The 19635-nt window shown below is 38.8% G+C and overlaps 1 protein-coding gene across 9 annotated transcripts in view; it reads right to left on the reverse strand.

Moving 5' to 3' along the window:
* The window catches only part of RTTN (rotatin), a 139093-nt gene that overhangs the window by 15818 nt on the left and 103640 nt on the right, over window positions 1–19635 (reverse strand). For 8 of the 9 annotated variants that reach the window (XM_057700124.1, XM_057700127.1, XM_057700128.1 and 5 more), the window contains 7 exons: window positions 19353–19443; window positions 16037–16190; window positions 13083–13220; window positions 11622–11839; window positions 4228–4333; window positions 2991–3088; window positions 1199–1276 (listed from right to left, as the gene is read on the reverse strand). In XM_057700124.1, coding sequence (XP_057556107.1) covers window positions 1199–1276; window positions 2991–3088; window positions 4228–4333; window positions 11622–11839; window positions 13083–13220; window positions 16037–16190; window positions 19353–19443 — 883 coding nt within the window. Of the gene's footprint in view, window positions 1–490; window positions 795–1198; window positions 1277–2990; window positions 3089–4227; window positions 4334–11621; window positions 11840–13082; window positions 13221–16036; window positions 16191–19352; window positions 19444–19635 lie in introns of those variants that run through there. The other variant, XM_057700131.1, reaches the window with a different exon arrangement.

A 19635-nucleotide genomic window follows, 5' to 3' on the forward strand; every position in this document is an offset into this window, starting at 1 on the left:
CTTTGCCCCACAGAACTATGTTTATCCTCAAGAGTAATCTAAATATCCTTCTTTGGATTTATTCCTTATTAAACAACTTGGAAATGCAGAAACGCTTTGACTTATTGAGAGATTATACTTTCACAACTGGCTAGTGTGTTACAGTTGTGGACACTACACATACCCAGCGCCCAGGCGAGCATCTCTTAAATCCACAGGCAGATCCTACCTGGAAAGGGTGCGGGAGTGTTGCCTGAGTGAGGTGTCACGGATGACTACTAACTGCAGGCAGTCACGAGGACACTAATGGATTTAGTAAATGACACCTCTATTTGGAGTAAAAAGTTTCTACATTGGGAATTTTAATGAAATATATCAATACTTAATTCCCATCAAATTGCTTTGAAATGTAAATTCTTAGTCATGTGACGAACAAATTATTTTATACAATTTAAGGACTATGTGTTCAAGATGCTCATTTTCTAGATTCTGTACTTTATCTTCACCTTATTCATTTTCCACAGTGTTCTGTGTGGAAGCTAGTTCTCCAAGTGTCGTATCACCATGACCAAGCAAATCAAAGTGCTCGGACACCATGTTGTGTTTAACAGCACCAACAGCTGTGTTACAATGTCAGCGTCAACGCTCACAGACAGAGCAAAACATCTCAACGTCACCGGCACAGGGGCTGCGGTGGGGGCACTGGGAGCCGGCAGAGCTGGGAGTGAAGAATCTCCCCGACGTCAACAGGCCCACACTCAGCAACAGCGTAAGTGATGTCTCCTCTGAAGCAGGAGACACACTCGTCTTCTTTCCTAGGGATACAGACACCTCCCCTCGGACAGTTGTCTAACAATCGCCTTTGAAAAAATCCTGCTTTAAAAGACATACACAGCCATTCATTCCATCTTAGTTAAAAAAACAACTGAAATGACTAACAGTAGAAAAAAAGAGGCTCAAGTTTGTTTTAGCTGCCTGAAGTCAAAGTTTCAGTGATAAAGTTAAAACGCTGACATGAATAAGAAATGTCATCGGGGCTGAAGAATAACAATAAGATTAGATGCGCCCGTCTCTGAGGATCAGCACTGAGCTTATAGACCAATCAATTGTGCATGTAAAAATAATTCAGGGTTTTCATTTTCCCTAATTATCTCACATAAAGTTTAAACTGTTTAATAACAGCACTGCTATCAAAATTTCGAAAAGAAGCTCTACTTACTTTACATTCTTCATTTTGATAAAGACAGTTTCTTAGGAGCTGCATGGCAACGCTTAACTCGTTAACAAAACCATCCTCCTGTTTAAATAAAAAGCAGTTGGACAACGTGAGCGACAATGGCATGTTCCACTTTTACATACAGTAACCCCTCCTCCCCTGGGTCACACTACAACACAGCCATGCTCTTGCTGTGCCCGACCACCACAGCTTTGAGGGGGCCGACAGGCTAATGATCTCTGAAAGATGACCATATCTCGAGAAGCGCATCCACCACGAAAAAGCTATTTCTGTTCTATCAAGCACGGAGGAACTGATATATATAATAAGCTCCGTGTTTCATCACAATAAAGTGAAACAGGTACTGACTGGTTTTCAATCATATTAGGTGTTGGCTGCCCTTCTCAATGATGAAGTAAAGGGCCTTTGCATGAGAGGAAAAAAGGCAAGAAAAGAAACTGACAAACATATAAGCCCCTGGATCAATGAAATTATCAAATAAGGCTTTTTCTTGGTTTCTTATCCAATGCAGTAGAGACTAGTTATTACATAGACCGCTGCAATAATGGTCTTAGATTGATCTATCTATATATATTATATCTATACTTATAAACACACACACGTTTTCGTTTTCTCAATAAGCCTGTGTGGCAGATCTTTTTAACCACAGATATTATTTTTAACCATTGCTATTATTATAAAAACTGCTATTTCCAGTAGCTCAGATATGGAAACAATCTAAGTGACCACTGACAGATGAATGGATTTTTAAAAAATGTGGTGTATATATACAATGGAATATTACTCAGCCACACACACAAAAATCTTGCCATTTGCAACAACACAGATGGACCTTAAGGGTATTACGCTAAGTTGAACAAGTCAGACAGAGAAAGACAAATGTTGTCTGATTACATTCATAGGTGGAATATAAAAAACAAACAAAACCCAAAAACCCCAAATAAATGAACAAACCAAATCAAACAAAAACAAACACGTGGATACAGAGACCAGAGCAGTGGTTACCAAAAAAGGGACGGGATGAGGGGGATGGCAAAAGGGGCAAAGTGAGTCAACTGCACGGTGACAGATGGAACTAAATTTCTGGTGATGAGCATGGTGTAGTGTATACAGAAGCAGAAATATGCTATTGTACACATGAAACACAACGTTATAAACTAATGCTATCACAATATAAAATATAATTTTTTTAAAAACCTGTGTTATTTCAAATTTACAATGAACATGCAGTTTGAACATGAGTTCAACAGACTCAGTGCTTAAAAGAGACACTCAGAAGTCATGGAAGGAGATAAACAGAGATTAAGAATACCAGCTCTGCAAATCACCCAGACAGGGCAAACACTGGCTTTGTCCATTACTAGTTATGTGACTGTGTGGTCATGAGCACGCAGCGGGTAATAAATATGAAACCTTTAGAATAGTGCCCGCCGTACAGAAAACACTCAGTAAGTCATCCCATTCCTAGGGAACCGATGAGAGAAAGATTTTCCTATAAAAATGTATACATAACAACATATAACATATAAACCTCATTAAAATATCTTCAAGTGAGAACTAAGACACACACACACACACACACACACACACACACAGACCCCGAACACAAACCTGCTAAAGTAGAAATCCCATTAATTTATCTGGCTCTACCTTTCTTCTAAAACAAACACTCATTTCAACCAAACACTGGGGTCATTTATAAGCACAAGGACACTGGAGAGACGGTCTCTACGTGTGGCCATTCCTGCCTCCCAGCATGTGGGAATTCGGTCACCTTTTTCTTCAGTGCTGCCCTCCCAGGCCTCAGGGAGTCCAGGTTCAGCTGTGCGTGAATGTGCTTCAGCTGCTCCACGCAGCTGTCTATTAGATGTGCTGAGAGACAAAATCCAAAACAATCAAAAGGATATTGCATTTCCAAAAAAGTTAAAACTACATATAACAATCAAATTCTCAAAATAATAACATTTTCTGTTTCTGACCGAATTCTTTTTCACATTTTCAGTGAGACATTAATGAATGAGAGGATGAAAACATAAGAGGACTAAAATGCTAAAGCCCACTTGCTTTCAACTTAGTACGACCCCACCCACATCTCAGATACGTTGAAGGCATGCAGGGTTTGTTTCAGTAGCAAAGTCACAACTCAAGTCAGTGGGCTTGATGTTGCTGCTCAGTTCTCTTCCGTCTCTGAGACCTGTGTTCCCTGATTCCAGAGGAGAAATTACGACACTCTAAAGGCAAAATTTACATGAAAACATAGGGTCATTTAATGAGGATGTTAGTACTATCAAAACTACGTGTTTTCTTCACGTGTGCAACATGTGCTTGTGGTTAATAGGTAATCATTATGAAATTGAGTTATGTGCTACTTTTAAAAGCTTCTCTAATAATTAGATATAGATTCTCTAGACTAAGAATCATTATACAAAAAATAATCTACGTATGTAATCTTCTTATTTTAAAAGTAATGCAGGACTTCCTAGGTGGAGAAGCGGGTAAGAATCCACCTGCCAATGCAGGGGACACGGGTTTGATCCCTGCCCCAGGAAGATACCACATGCTGCGGAGCAACTAAGCCCATGAGCCACAACTATTGAGCCTGTGCTCTAAAGCCTGTGAGCGACAACTATTGAGCCCGTGTGCCACAACTACTGAAGCCCACGCACCTAGAGCCCATGCTCTGCAACAAGAGGCCACCACAATGAGGAGCCTGTGCACCACAATGAAGAGTAGCCCCCACTCGCCGCAACTAGAGAAAGCCTGTGTGCAGCAACAAAGACCCAACACAGCCAATAAAATAAATAAATAAATTTATAAAAAATAAAAAAAAATTTTAAAAGTACTGCATATTTACTATGTTTCTGTATGGGGAAAAAACACTTTTTTTTTAGTGAAACTAAGACTTTTTAATTCTTTATACTTTGAGTCCAAAGAAAATTAAAATGAACAGGCAGTAAAATATATCAATTGAAAGCATGCCATAGAGACAGCCGATGTGTCAGGTGGCTCACCCTTCAGAGCGTGTCTCTGTGCTCTTCTGCTGACAGCCAGAAGTGACACCAGTGCGTTCGCAGCGACTCTTTTCAGGACATCTTTGGAGGATTTCCCTTCATAACACTGCAAAGAACACATGTCAAACTGCCTTCAAGGAAAACTTAAGCTGGAGCAAAATGGATGTGAATAAAAGATGTGTTTTATTTAAAAACTATTGTTAGTTTTCAACTATTCCATGGAATTCACTGGAATTTGATACATTATTAAGATTTGAGAATGCCCTGTGTGGATAAGACTGAATAAGAAATTTATAATATGGAAAAGGCCAAAAATCAAAGACTTATCATCTAAAGAAAAAAGCTACATTTAGTATTAGCACACAGCAAGTTTATGCACTTAATCAAATTCACCACGGAATATATGTACACGTGTAATTTATTTAAAAGGGCCCTTGGAAAACTGCATAATTGGAGAACTGTCCTCAAATTCCTCCTGTCTTCTTCTTGAGACACATTCCCCTCCCTTGATTTCTACTCAATGTACCCCTGTACCTCAGGTGATTTGGTTCTTTCCATCTTTCATTTCTATAGTAACATTAACCTGTCATATGACGTTTTTCAAAAAAAATTAATTTTTTGACTCTCAAATAAATGAAAAAATCACTTGTAATTTTGAAAATACTAATATTTTGGTATATTTCCTTTATACATTTGAATTTATGAGTTAAAAATCAAATATATGTAAGAGTAGAGAAAACAGGATAAAAAACTCTTAAACTCTTTTAAAACATTTTTGGCTGAAGTATTTAAAGTAAATAATAGATGTTATAATATTATAAAATGACATACTCCAGTATACATAACCATAAGGCTGTTAGCATGCCTAAACTACTTACCAATACTTTCTTGGTATCAGCTGATATGCAGTCAAAATGCAGATTTTTTCTTTTGTCTCAAAAATATCTTCTCACAGTTGGCCTATTGGAATTAGGATCCAATGGAGCCTTCACTATCTGCACATTATATCTCCCAGGATCACCTGCCTTCATGCCCCCTACCCCACCCCACCCACCAGGGTTTTTCACTGTTGTTGTTGAGATGTTGAATATATCACAGTCAGTCATCCTACAGAATGGCTCACGTTACAGAACAGTCTGTTTGCTTCCTTACAATGATTTTAATTTGTCTTCTCTCCTCTATTATTTCCCATTTACTGGGCGTTTTAGCTCTAAAGAGCTGACTAGATTCAGGTGAATTTTTCGTGGTAAGATTCTTATGTGACTATATGAATACATTTTCATTACAAGCTCAAGGGGTCCGTAAGTTCAAGAATCTAGAAGTTCCTCATTTGGTTTATAAATATTAGATATCATTCAAATTCATAACTTTTCCTTCTACCAGTAATTTTCAGAATGATCCAGCTTTATAGTACCATTATTAAAATAAAGCTTAAATGACATGATTTTACTTAAAATATAGTACAGCATAATCACATAGATGCAACTCTACTTACAACTCCTGCCCGGCCTACATTTGGCATCATGACACTGCAGGAGCCTGCAGGGTACAGTGGGGGCCTCTCAGCCCTCCCACCAGGGGCAGTGATTCCATCTTATTTAGCTCACTTAGGCTGCTGCCCCAAACCAGGCAGGTCCCTGTCTGGCCAATGGATTAGATATTAAGTGGTCAGGCCAGGGATGCTTGATAAAGATCATGCTGAGTGTGGCCATGAGGAGGGGCTAAAAGGCAGTGAAGTGCTACAGGATGATGCATGTCTACGGAGCACAGTCATTACTATGAGGATCCCAAGTGGTCCATAAACTTAATCTTCACCATTAATAGGAAAATTGCCTTCATATACACATCTTAATTGAACTTGCATGTATTAGTGATTTGAGAAAAACCAAATTGAGCTCACTGAGGAATGCCACTCATCTACTATCTGCAGCAAGGAGGGGAAAAAAGGAGGTAATACTTCTAGGGAAACAGTTGTGCACACAGATGTCTTTTACTCCCTCGTGAAATCTCATTAAAATGACAAACGGGATTAAACACACACACGTGTGTGCAAGTTTGGAAACTAGAAAGTCGATGGATGAATGGCAAATGCATTCACAGGCTTGAGAATCTAGATTCTAAGTGGTGAGTGAGAAAAACTGAATATCCCCTAGTCCAATCACTGAACTGCCAACGGCTGAGGAAGCGAGAGTGAAGGAGAAACTGAAAAATCTCTGAGAAGCAGTGACATGACCAGATTCTTCTCACCACTTACCAAGCTCTGTGCAGCCAAGCACAGAACTTCCTCCCCAGTCCTTATAAAAAAAACTGGAGGTTTGGTCTCTGGAGAAGATGAGTTAGAAGGATTCTAAACTGGCAGAGATTAGGCACTTGTGTGGGTGAGGGTGTTCTACTGAAAACAGGAAGGATTATGTGAAACTGTTCAAATTAAATTCTAAGGCCCCAGCTCTCTCCAACTTTGCTGCAAAACAGTTGGCAGTTGGGTTTTCAGCCCCAGGCAAGAGGTCGGAAGATTTTTCTCTCAGGAATACGACAAGCTCAAGGAGACGGAGTCACAAAACGATCCAGCCGGACCCCTCGCACACAGCCTGCAGCTGACCAGCTCCACTCACATGTTCAGGGCCTCCTGCTTTACGTCTCCCAGTTTTAAATATAACAGACAACCAAGACTACCAGACACTTGACAAAAGCCACCTCACCAGGGAATAGAAAACAAAATAATGAGAGGAAAAAGAAGAGAAGAGAGATTATGTAAGAAGAAAAAAACATAATAAAAGTTCCAAACACACAGAGCTTACAAAGTGTCAATGAAATAATTAAAAAACAGGAGTTTACAGATGAAAAGAACCCCTGAGAAAGCCCAGCACAACAGTAAAAAAAGAGACCCACTCCAAGGTACTTCATCAGGAAAATGCAGAATATTAGGGACAAAAAAAACTGTTAAAACTTCCAGGAGAGAGATACCAGGAATTGTAATGATTTCAGAATTCTCTACAGTAACATGAGAAGTTAAAGGGAATAAACAATGCTTTTTATATTCTAAACTGAATGATTTCCAGTCTAGGATTCTCACTTGACCAAACTATAAACTTAATGGAAGAGTGGCTAGATTTCAAAAGAGACTCCTATGGGCCTTTTCTCTGGAAGCTGCTGGAATAGGGACTCTACCAGAAGGACGGTGCAAACAAGGAAAGGAGGGCACAGGAAAGGGCAAAAAAGGTGAAGAGATTCCCCAGAAAGGAGGTGAATGGAGATCCTAACATGACACTGGGCACCAAGAGGTCAGAAGGAATCGGGAGTGATTTCTTCTGGAAAATGAAGCTGATGTAAGTTCTACATTTCTGAATATACTAGAAGGACATTCAACAGCTGGCAAAGAACATGGAGCTTTCCAGTGATAAGAGAAAACTCACCAAATGAAAAATAATACAATTACCTCTAAAGAAAAACAAAGCTGTGAAGGAAAAGAAAGGTGAACATTGCAATACGGTTCAATTGTGTACAACGTTTTCACAGATTTAACAGTACACCCTGCCTAATCCTAGTCAACGTGAAGATATATAATACCTGGGGAATGAGAAGGGAACCCACTGTGGTTGAGTAGGTGGGTGGGACGTGGAAAGAGAGTTAAAAGTCTCGTTTTCCACACTAGAAAATCAACAGTGTCCAAAACTGAATAATCAAGAAAAAGAAATACAAGCATGTTATTTAGAGACACGGAAGGGAAACTATAAAATAATAAGCTAAAAGAGGTACAAGCAGTCACCTCCGAGAAGAGGGAAATGAGAGAAGAAGCCAGAAGTTCCCTACTTTGGGTAAAAAAAAACTTATAAAACTGGTACTCTAAAATGTGCAGGTGGTAAAACTGGTATGATAACCCAAAACTAAAAAAAAAAAAAAAAATAGAGAACTAATCTATAGTAAATCCACATACTTTTCAACACAGACTGAAGGTCAGAGCCCAGGATTTAATTTCATTTCCCACTTAGCTCTTCCTGCAGACTGACAAGGAGTTGTGAGCATCAGAGCAGGACACCCTGTGAGGGTGAGGAGCAGAGGCAGGAGGGGAGGCTAAGATTCCAAGTCTGACAGATGAGATGACAGAAAACTGGCTACTGAATGACACAGACACACAAAAGATGGAAAATAAACCAAGAGGATTCAGAGCAAGAAACCATAGATGGAAGGAAAATAAGAGGACTCAATGTAATTTGTTTAACTGTAACACGGTTTTTAGATATAATTCCTTCCATATACTAGGTGATCTGGACTTTCTGCTTTCTTTCCACAAGGTACTAAAGTAAAGAAGAGCCTTTTTAATTACAGTGAACATTCGCTAACAGAGTGGTATCTCAGATATAGAACAAGTCTTCTCTCCAACAGATTTACTGTTGAATTTTACCACTCACTAAAGCAGTAGTGCAAAACCTACCTCCTGAAAAGTGACATAAGAGTTTGCCATTTCCTTGCATTACTATCCTTAGTATATCAGATCAAATAAAAGGAGTAAAAAGAATTCAACATATCAGTTACAGACAAAACCTGTCATAGAGACAGTTTTTACTAATCCTGTTATCTATATGTATTTGCAAATGAAACACACTACACTGAGTATCCCACTAGGGAAGGCAAAATCTCCATTCAGTCAAATGTGTTCAATATTTTATGGTCAAAAGACAGCTAAAAGTTTTAGAACCTGAAACCACCTCAGAAGAGAATTACAAAAATTATGAAAAAATAAACATACATGATTTAAGAGATAAGTACCAAATGCAAACTTTCAATATGTATCATTTGTAGGATACTGCTGTAAAGCGGCTGTTATAAAAGATTCTATGTGAAGACATTTTAATTGAAGTTACAAACAATATAATAATTTATTAGAAGACAGAGAATTTTAGAGCCAGCTGAAACTTAGCAATAATATAATACAATCCTCCCATTTTGCACTTGAAGAACCGAATCAGAAGAGGTTAAGTGATATGCCTAAGGTCACACATCTAATATTGTTTGAGCACAGTTTCACAGAGAATTTAAATATGCCTTTGAAGAGTAATTTTAGAATACTATTTTTTCTGATAATTTAAAGCCTATATAACACCCGGCACAATTCAAGGTCCACATGGATATATATTAAGAAACATATATTATTTATTATAATGTGCTGCTGCTTAATGCATTCTAACAGTATGTTAATTCACATATCATCTGTATATAGGGCAGAGGAAAGAAAACATAGTATCTGTAGTTTAACAAGTTCATTACTAAATGCCCCATCTTATGTCAGGCATACATTTCCTCATAGATTGACATCGGTACAATTCCTTTCTCTGCTTTGTCTTAATTTCTGTGCCCTTCTAACAAAAGTCACATATTCACGTCCTACTGTTTACATGAACAAGAAGGAAACATAGTTTAAATGACTGGTTATCATAACCATGTCCACGCAGATCTTGTATCTTGTGTAATGTGGAAGAAATGGAGAGGAAAATTAGCTAATCACTAGGAAAATCACTGAGACACCCTGTTTCCCTGAGAAGGAAAACATGTTGACAAGAGCAAAGGCCCCTTCCCCAGGAGAAAAGTGTCCTGCCAAAGCCAAAGCTGGGAAATTAGTAATGTTTTTTGACCGGGGCTGGGGGAGAACTTCAGTAAAGGTGTAAATTTTAGTTTCCTGCTTATAACACAATTGTCCTTCGGTATCCACAGAGAATTGGTTCCCAGATGCCTGTGAATATCAAAATCTGCAGATGGTCAGGTCCCTTATATAAAATGGCGAAGTATCTGCGCATAACCTATGCACATCCTCCCACACGGACACTTTAAATCATCTCTAGATTACTTATAAGACTTAATACAATGTAAATGTTATGGAAATAGCTGCTGGGTGTGCAGCAAACTCAAGTTCTGCTTTTTGGAATTTTCTAAAAAAATTTTTTTTAAATATTTTCGATCTACAATTGGTTGAATCCACGGAGGCAGAACCCACAGGTACAGAGAGCCAACTGTATTCTTTAAAGTGCAAAATCAGACTCAATCACTGGTGGAATAAAGCTTATTGTTGTGATGATGACTGAGATAATTAGAACAGTGTCCAGTTTTGGTTCTAAACTAAGAAAAACTGAGTGGAATGAGTGAAGGAGTAGCTACAGGGAAGCTGTGGCCTCCCAAAAATAAGTGACTTGGAGAAATGCTTTGAGGACCTTGTCCCCTAGAGATCCAGCTTCTGAAGGAGCTGCTGAGACAGAGGAGAAAGTGTCCGGGAGCCCCTTACCATGCCCCTTATCGGTGCTCTGAAGACAACTAGCGTCTGTTGGACGAGGGAGCAGAAGTCCTCTGAGGAGCCCGTGAGCCCCTCCACAGGCAGTATGGGCTGGACCAGGGAGCTGCCCTCGCCTCTGCCTCCTCTGCACCCCAAGAAAATCAACACCACACAAGCAGTCGTACCCAAAAGATCTGCATGACCACGACCCTCATAGGCGTAAAAGAGGCAAAAATCCCCAAATCCTAGGCAGCAAAGGGACAGTAACGAGCAGGCAGAAGGAACAACGTTCTGTCTGTGAAACGCGGCTGGCAGCCCAGGAAGCAGAAGCAAACCCTTCAATGTGCCCACCCACCACTTTCAGTGAGAAGACACAAATCATAAAACCATGTGATTTTTTTAAATTTTCATTTTATTGGAGTATAGTTGATTTAAAACCATATGGTTATTAAAAAGGATTCTTAATACTGATAAATCTAGAAATATTCCTATCTGTAAAAAACAACTGTGCAACTTAGGAAACACTTTCAGTTTTTTTTTCATTGTTAATCTATTTATAAAATAACAATACTTTAGTGACTTTAGAACAAAATTCTTAGTTCATATTTTAGGATTGCAAAAAATAAGCTTACAAGATAAAATAGGCAGCACGGTTTGAGGGGGCATTTTCTCACAAATGTGCCAACCAAGTCTACCTACCTCCATGGGCATAACCACCTTAAATTTATAGTTGATTTATACAAGCCAAATGCCATTCTAGGTAAAAATATTTTCAAAGATGTAAGCATGTCTTGAAAGAGGCAATAAACTGTGAATTATCCCTGCATTCCTGAAACGTCCATTCTGGTCATGATCTGGCAAACTACTCTGATGAACGGCTGGATTTAAATTACTAACATTTCATTTTGAATTTTTACATCATGTTCATTAAAGAAACCGGTCAGCATCAGAGGAGTAAGAATGGAGAGGAGATGCTTAATTTAACTTTATATACTTTTCTATTATTTAAATGGTCATAATGAGCAATATTTTTTAATTCAAGTGGTTGAAAAAAAATTCTTACAAGACCAAGACTGAAAGTCAATTCATTTAAAAACTAAACGAAATTTTGAAAAAGCAGGAAATCACATACCTGAAGAATTCTTTCATTAAGTTGTTCTAGAGATTTCTGATGTTCCTGGGTTTCATCAAGAAGTGAAGCCATTGTTGGACTGTGGCATAAACTTGTTTTATCCTTTTCCTGGAGATGCCTTTTTGCTTCTTCAGTCAAGAGAATAGAAAGGAATTGCAGGCTGGCAGTACACAGAGTGGGGCATGTGGAAGACAAACCCACACATTTGCAGATCATATCTGAAAGAGAATAATTGCATTGTAAATGACTGAAAACTTCTTCAAAATTAAAGAAGTTAATCAGATATACTTGAGTAATAAAGTTTATAGCTTTTCTATTTCTAATGAAGTAAAGCTTATTAGCACACAAACAACTGCAGTGCTGAAAAGTAAGTTAAACAGTACTAAGAAAAGCTGCTGCTGAAGGAATCTAATTTTCATTTCGTTCTTTTCATACAGGTTCTTTTTTATATGAATGTGTAAGTGTGTGTGTACACACACACACACATGCACACACATACACAATATCTGCTAGATCTAAAATAAGAGGATTATACATAAATGAGTATAGACCTGTCTGGGGTCTACCGGGACCCAAAAAGTGTCTAGCGTTTTTTTGACTTAATTTTTATTTCAGTGCTAACCTTAAAAAATAGTTAATGTAACTGTACTCTGGATACTTTCCCCATAACCCTTCTTCAAAACTACCACTCTGGTGACAAAATGTATCATACATGTAAGTTTACAGAATGACCAAATGATAAAATGTGAAAAAATAAGTCAATTGAATTAGTGGTAACTTGGAAACTTAAAAGAACTCAACTTTGAAAACATTTTAACTGGTTATTTCCAAAAGGTAACAATGTTTTTTATATACATTTACATTAAAAAAGGCTCTTGCTAAAATAAGCTAAAATTTAGGAGAGACTTTTACGAAAAACTGAAGGCAGTAGTAATTTAAAAAATAATCATGTGTTTATTCTAGTAGGCAACAATCATATGGAAAACATCTTACAAAAATAATTAACTACAGAATACCCTTGGCTATCAGAAAATCATTGTGTCTCAAGACACTATTTTTATTATAACTTTCCAAGTTATCATGTAAGCAGAATATTATACATGCAGTTTTACCCATTCACAATGCATATGTGTGAGAAAAAAAATGGGTTTCTACACCAACAGAAGAAAACCTATCTCATTGTTTGATAATCACCTCATATGTGTCTTCATAATGCCCTAGGCTTTTCTTACTTATTTTTATGGTACCTTGAAATATGTTTTTTTTTTTTAATTCATTTTTGAGCTCTTCAAGAGCACTGCAAATTTCTCGAACCAAGTACCTTGTTCCTCTTTCATATACCATGCCATAATTACTTAATTTTAGAGAATACATGTAAATTATGTATAAAATCATAAAAAAGGGATTATCTTAATTTTTATTAGCAGAACAACCCCAAGCCCAGCAAGACTATCTTCTTACCGATCACTGCCGCCCAGTACCTGGCCAGACCCATCGTAACAGACGGGAAAGAGGCAGGGCCAGCTTTCCTCAGGAGTGTGACCAGAAGGTTAAATAAATGTGTCCATGTCTGATAAAAAGCCAAAATTAACTCTGCATCTATAAAATTAATCAAAACATTTCAAGTTGTTAATACAAAAAAGAAAAACAGCCTTTTAAAACACAAAACTCACCAAGACACTTCATTACACTTAAAATAGAGGTATGTACTCGTCAAATGGAGACGTAATTCAGCATGATCCGAAATTTATTTCCATTAATTGCTCTTTTTCATTGCTTCTTAAAGATCTCTCTTCTACCCACCCTCCTACAGATAAATGAAGACACATGCACACACCCTCCTCTTATTAAAGCATAGTCAACAATAAGCAGAAATTGGCAAACTGAACGTTAAGCCATAGCCTCAGAAGTACATGTGGGGCACTTCGTAAAAACATGGCATTGCTGTGCTACTTCTATAAAAGTGAAGCTTCTCCTCTCTTCTTTATCCCCTCGAGCAGCTTTGTGTCCAAGGTCATAGCAGTAAAGAAAAGAAATCTCTTTAAAGAGCAGAAAAGTGTTCCCCCCAAAGCAGACTATGACACAAAAGAGGATTCCGCAGGTTTGCTTATGTTCTCAGGGGAAGAACAGCTTTTCCCGTCTCTCTACCACACAAATGGGAGCTGGAGGGCACTGGCTACCTTACGACCGTCCTCTGTGGCCACACCACCAGCAGTTTTCTGCCAACTTTGTCAAACTCATTACCAAGCAACCAGGGGCTCCCCTCTTGGTGTTCTCAGCACCCATGAGGCACTGGGAAAGAGCATCTTCCAGGGAGTTTGGATTGGAGCAACCCCTGGTGTTTCTCAACCTTTCTGTCATTATCGGCTCTAAAAATAGAAGTCTTTTTAGATCTATGTCACCTTATTACAATCCCCATGAAATATTAATTTCACAGATACCGTATATCTGTTTATGTAATATCCATATATTGGTACTTTACACATAAAAAGAGTAAATATAAAGCTTACTAGCTTTATTTAATACAAGCTTAAGACAGCCAAATAAAATGTTTAAGTTGAAAGTTAAATTAAAAATTAGTTATTCACATTTAACTTTATAACTGTGCTTGCTAAATAATTTTAATGTAATTTATTTACACATAAATTAAGATATATAAAATTATATATGAAAATTAGCAAATCATATAACTATATACTATAAGTATAATCAATTTTTTATAAAATCATTCAAAACTGTTATTTTTCCAGAAAAAAATTTTAATCTTTTAAAAATTATTTTAGTGAATGTTTAATGTTTGAAAGATATGAGAAAATAACTTTTGGGCTTCCCTGGTGGCACAGTGGTTAAGAATCTGCCTGCCAACGCAGGGGACGTGGGTTCAAGCCCTGGTCAGGGAAGATCCCACATGCCTCAGAGCAACTAAGCCCGTGCGCCACAACTATTGAGCCCACGTGCTGCAACTACTGAAGCCTGCGCACCTAGAGCCCATGCTCTAGAAGAGAAGCCACCGCAATGAGAAGCTTGCACACCAAGACAAAGAGTAGCCCCTGCCTTCCACAGCTAGAGAAAGCCCGTGCACAGCAACAAAGACCCAAGGCAGCTAAAAATAAAACCAAAAAAAAAATTTATATTAAAAAAATGTAAAAAAAAAAAAAAGAAAATAACTTTTAACTTAACCACCTGCTAGATATACATTGAGATATTGTTGATATTTTTCCTTTCCAGCACTTGGCATAATTAATTATGGGTTAAATAACTTTCATATAGTTAAATATTAACATATATACCATTTTTATTTAATTCTCAAAGCCCCAAATCAAAGCGAGAAATTCAATAAAACATCCACAAGGCAGCCAGTGGCAGCCAAAACCTGCAGGCCACCTGTTGCCACGTGACTTTGGGATCAAGCTTTCAATCAAAAGCACCCCATCACAGCCATGTCTGCACCACAGTGTCCAAGCACTGATCCTGCATATTCCTTGTGGATGTTCCATGAGCTCAACGTCGATGCTTCTCAAGTGAGACCCAAGAAAACCCAACAAGAGAAGTTAAATAGTTAGGAGTAAGGTTCTATTGAGTAAAGGCAAGCTTTTGAGGGCCACAAACCACTCTAACAGCTAGTATTTCTCCCCCACCCCTTTCCCTCAAGAATCACTTTTTGCTCCTTGGGGGGAGATAACACCCTTGTGGAGAATGCATGGTGTAACCTAATTAACTTAAGACATCACTTGTAAAACTTGCATGTAAGTAATTACTGCTCCTCTAGCACTGGGAAGACTTAGTACTGATGAGACACTGAGGACTAGCTTTGCTGGGCATCGTAAACCACTCCACTTACCAGACCTGAAACCTGCAAATCCATAAATTCAAAGCAGTAAATAAGAATGAAGTGATGGGCAGAGAGAGTTACCAAATGATCAGTTACCTCATGATAAACTACTTTAGACAACTATCATATCTTAATTTTGATAAAGAACCTTGTCATTTTAATTTTCTCCACTACTAAGCTCTTCGTTCAACATTTCATCAAAGTATATTTTTTAAGAATTCCTGACCTTAGGAAAATTTCTGATATTATTTTCTAGACTTGCATATACTTGCTATTTAGCCATAGACTATAAGAATAATTACTATCTAATACTTAGTGTACCTTCTAACATTACATAAAGAACTTCACCCTCATTTACAATGACAGCACAGGGGAATGGGCCTTTATTACACTACATACTCACCTCAAACGGTCTCCTGGAACCACTTAAAATATCCAAACTATAAAACACATTATAAAAGCCTTCCAAAATAGTGACAAAGAACCACCCAAAATGTGACCTTGATCTGAATACCTGGGGCAAAGTAAGATTTTTTCCCTCAGTATTATTTACTTTCCTCCTAAATTAAAAAATAAAGCTTACCTGATATATCTTTGGTGCATATGGTGAGAACTCTGATGATGTTTGTGATAAGAGGTTTCAGAAGCTCATCCTGAGTCACAAGGTCAGGATCTACCAATAAACATGACTGCAGAAGCCTGGACAAAGAGGACAGGTACTCTAGGAAAAAGGACACCTATTCAAAAAAGGAGATAAAGTAAAACAAAGCATATCATATGAAAAGCCCATCTTGGTGATAAAGCATTTGACTTCTCTATGCGTTACAGGAAGTCACTTCTTTGTAACATAAATTAGTAAAAATTAACTTACGTAATAAAATATTCATCACAATTTTTAAAGACCTAAAATGAATACATAGCAGACAAGACACTATTTTTCTCATAAGCATGTCATTAACGGCCACATTAACACCATCAACTATAATAATACCAAACAAAGCAATATTTCCAAAACCAAATTCCGAATTCTATTTAGAGAAAGAAAGCCTTTATATTTTTCACGTAGCTAAATTGTGGAATCAATATCCTGGAAGAAGCAAAAAAGGAAGTCCAAAGCCATAAAATCTACAACTTTGTAAAGAAAGATTATAAAATATTCTTCAAAGTGTAAAACTGAGGGGTGGGAGAAGCCAGCCTAATAGCCTAGTTATTGCTACAAATAAAATGCAAATATGTTCAATGATGGTTTGCCCTCAACTACCCTTCAGCATAAAATACTATTCTTAGTTACAAAAGAAAAATTAAATCTTCCCCCAAATTATCAATAAAACCATCTCTGGAATGTTGCTAACATTGATGTTGCTAACATTGATACTAACACCATAAGAAGTATTGACCGGCAAAAGTACTTTAAAAAAAATTCTCTAGACATGTCATAATTAAAGAGCCAACTGCGATGACTCATTTGCCCACTATTCCCAGGCAATGAGATAGCCCATATAAATGAGCTTCACAGAGGTATTCTGAAGCCTCTCTCTGTACACACATGTGCACATACACACACTCAGTTTTCCCTCCCACCTTATTCTGCTGTTGTGAGAGTCAGGGACCGTCGGGCATTTGTGGAGGCATAAGTGCCTCTATGGTAAATGGCCTCAGGCTATTTCCAAACAGTTCTGCTGTCCTACTTTTCTTGATGAAAGGTACTCCCTTTATCTAATCTGTAGATATATTTTACATAAAAGTATAGGTGGCTCTACGCTTTTCCTATTGGGTAAAATGCAAGCAGTGTGTGAAATTTAATTTCCTTATTGCTGTGAAGTACTTTTTGATGCCTTCTGATGCTACACTGTTGAAGTTATAGTGAGTCTGCCCTCTCCAGGTACGGTGTAACCATGAAGAGATAAGCCAGGGGAGGTGAGAGCCAGCAGGAAGCATTAGAGGGAAGAGCTGACCTGTCAAAGATTCTTTTGTGAATTACCATACTGAAGATGTAATCAGCTACTGATGTGGTAGTTCATAAAGTACCTCTTTTTTACGTTTGAAACTCTTTCTTCAAAAAAAATAGACCAACTGACCGACCCTGTGCTTCAGTACCCTTATACCTTCGGCTGCCTGCAGGCTCACCGTGCAGCTCTGCCCACAAACCCTGCCCCATCACCCACAGTCTGTTTCCTCACCTCCCAGGTCTCTGCTCAAATCTCACCTTCATAAGGCCTTTTCTGATCACCCTACCAGAAAAACTGCAACCTATCCCCTCTTTTACCTATCCTCATTTATTTTTTTCACATCATTCGTCACCATCTGATAAAATACTTCAACTTTATTTACTGTTTTGTCTGTCTCCTGCACCCCGAGGATGAAGATGTCACGTGGGCGGGGTGTGTGCTGCGTTGTGCACAGACGCATCACTAGTGCCTACAACATGACGTGGCAGAGCACACGCGCCCAAACTTCTCTGGAATGAATGAATGAACGACCTCATATAAGGACAAACAGGCAGGAAGCATTTAGCCGACGCAGGACCAGGCAGGGCAACGGTAAGCGTGTGGATTCTAGAATCGGCCTGCGTGGGCTGGGGTCCTGGCTCTGCCTCTTACTGTGGGGGCGACCCTGGGCTCCAGTCGTTTCCCTCATACAACAGAGCCACTGACGGTACTTCTTGTGATTGATGTGAGGATTACATAAACTCACACAGACAAGCACCCGTGAAGGTCTGTTCCTGTTCGTATTCATTCCTCCCACAGGGACTGAATGAGCACCTGCCATGGGAAGGGCACCGTGCCCGGCACTCAGGACACAGGGCACGAAACAAGCAAGCCCTGCCTTCAGGGAGCCCTGAGCCCTCTGGCCTCATCTCTGCCTTGTGGATTCAGCTCCAGCTGTCCACACTGCTTCTTGAATAGGCCAGCTCTCAGGGGCCCTGCTATGCCCACAGGACCAGCTTCCTCACTTACTCAGGCCACACGTCACTGTCTGAAAGCCCCTTCCTGACCACGCTGCCCTCCCAGCTCTGACACCACTTCCTGCTTTAGTTTTTCTTCTTAGATGTCTAAAACTTCAACAGGCATATATGTATTTGCTCACTATCTACTCTCCCAACTTGAGGGGAAGGGTCTTTACTTTATGCATTTAGGGAAGATCCTGGTACACAGTAGGCCCCCAATAAAGATCTGTTGGATGGAGAGACCGAAAAACGGAGGCGATGGCCATTATGCAAATAAGCACACTCACAAATGGAAACATTGCACTGGGACAGTGTTTGGATGATAATGTACAATGTTACCCAACCCTGTAGTGGGGGGGTCTGCCTTATTCAGAAAGCTCAAAGAAGATATCACAAAGCAAGAGATACTGGTCCACCTTTAATTATCTATCACCCCCTATAAATCTTGTAGCCCTTCTTAAAAACCTGATTTTAAGACACTATTTATATTAGCAACAACTACACTACGTGTCTGTGAGGTAACAAACATGAGTTTTGAATATACACAGAATGCTGTCGCTAAGTATTTTCACAACTTCAATTTAGGTGGAAGTGACAGAAATAACCTAAAACACAGAAGGGGAAGGTGGGCTATACAATGTCCCCGTCTTTTAATACAGTGTTCAAAGATACCCAGATCCTTGATTAAACATTTCCAGCTGGTTAATGATGGAAGCAGAAGTAGAATCTAGGTCTTCAAACCCCAATGCTCTTTTCTAACATCCAAAGAACGCCTCAGATTAAAATATTAAGTCACCTATTTCAAATAACCTTGTCATACCACGTATATCCTGAGAGACTTTCATCCCTGTCCTATGCTTAGTATATCCTCAGCAGAATGTACATTTCTGGCACTTAAGAGGAAACACATGCACACAGAGCCAGGAGGCGAGAGGGAGACGCGGGCGCTTACCTGAGCCTGAGTGTGTTCAGCGGGAGGTGGCGCGGGCAGCAGGCCCTGCAGCTCCTGGACGCTCGTCTCTACGAGGGCAGCATCTGCGATGCTGCGAAGGACAGAGGAGGAGCTCCCGTCAGACGATCAGTACAATTATTATCGAAGACTAATAGATCAAAATTTAAAGTTTGGATATAACCATGACTAGAACTCAAGAAGAAGGATTTTTACAAAATGAAGGAAATAAATGTTTATAAAAAGTTATCCTACAATATTCCAGAACACAGGAAAAGACCTCCTC

This window comes from Hippopotamus amphibius, chromosome 11 (genome assembly GCF_030028045.1).
Source record: "Hippopotamus amphibius kiboko isolate mHipAmp2 chromosome 11, mHipAmp2.hap2, whole genome shotgun sequence".
NCBI lineage: Eukaryota > Metazoa > Chordata > Mammalia > Artiodactyla > Hippopotamidae > Hippopotamus > Hippopotamus amphibius.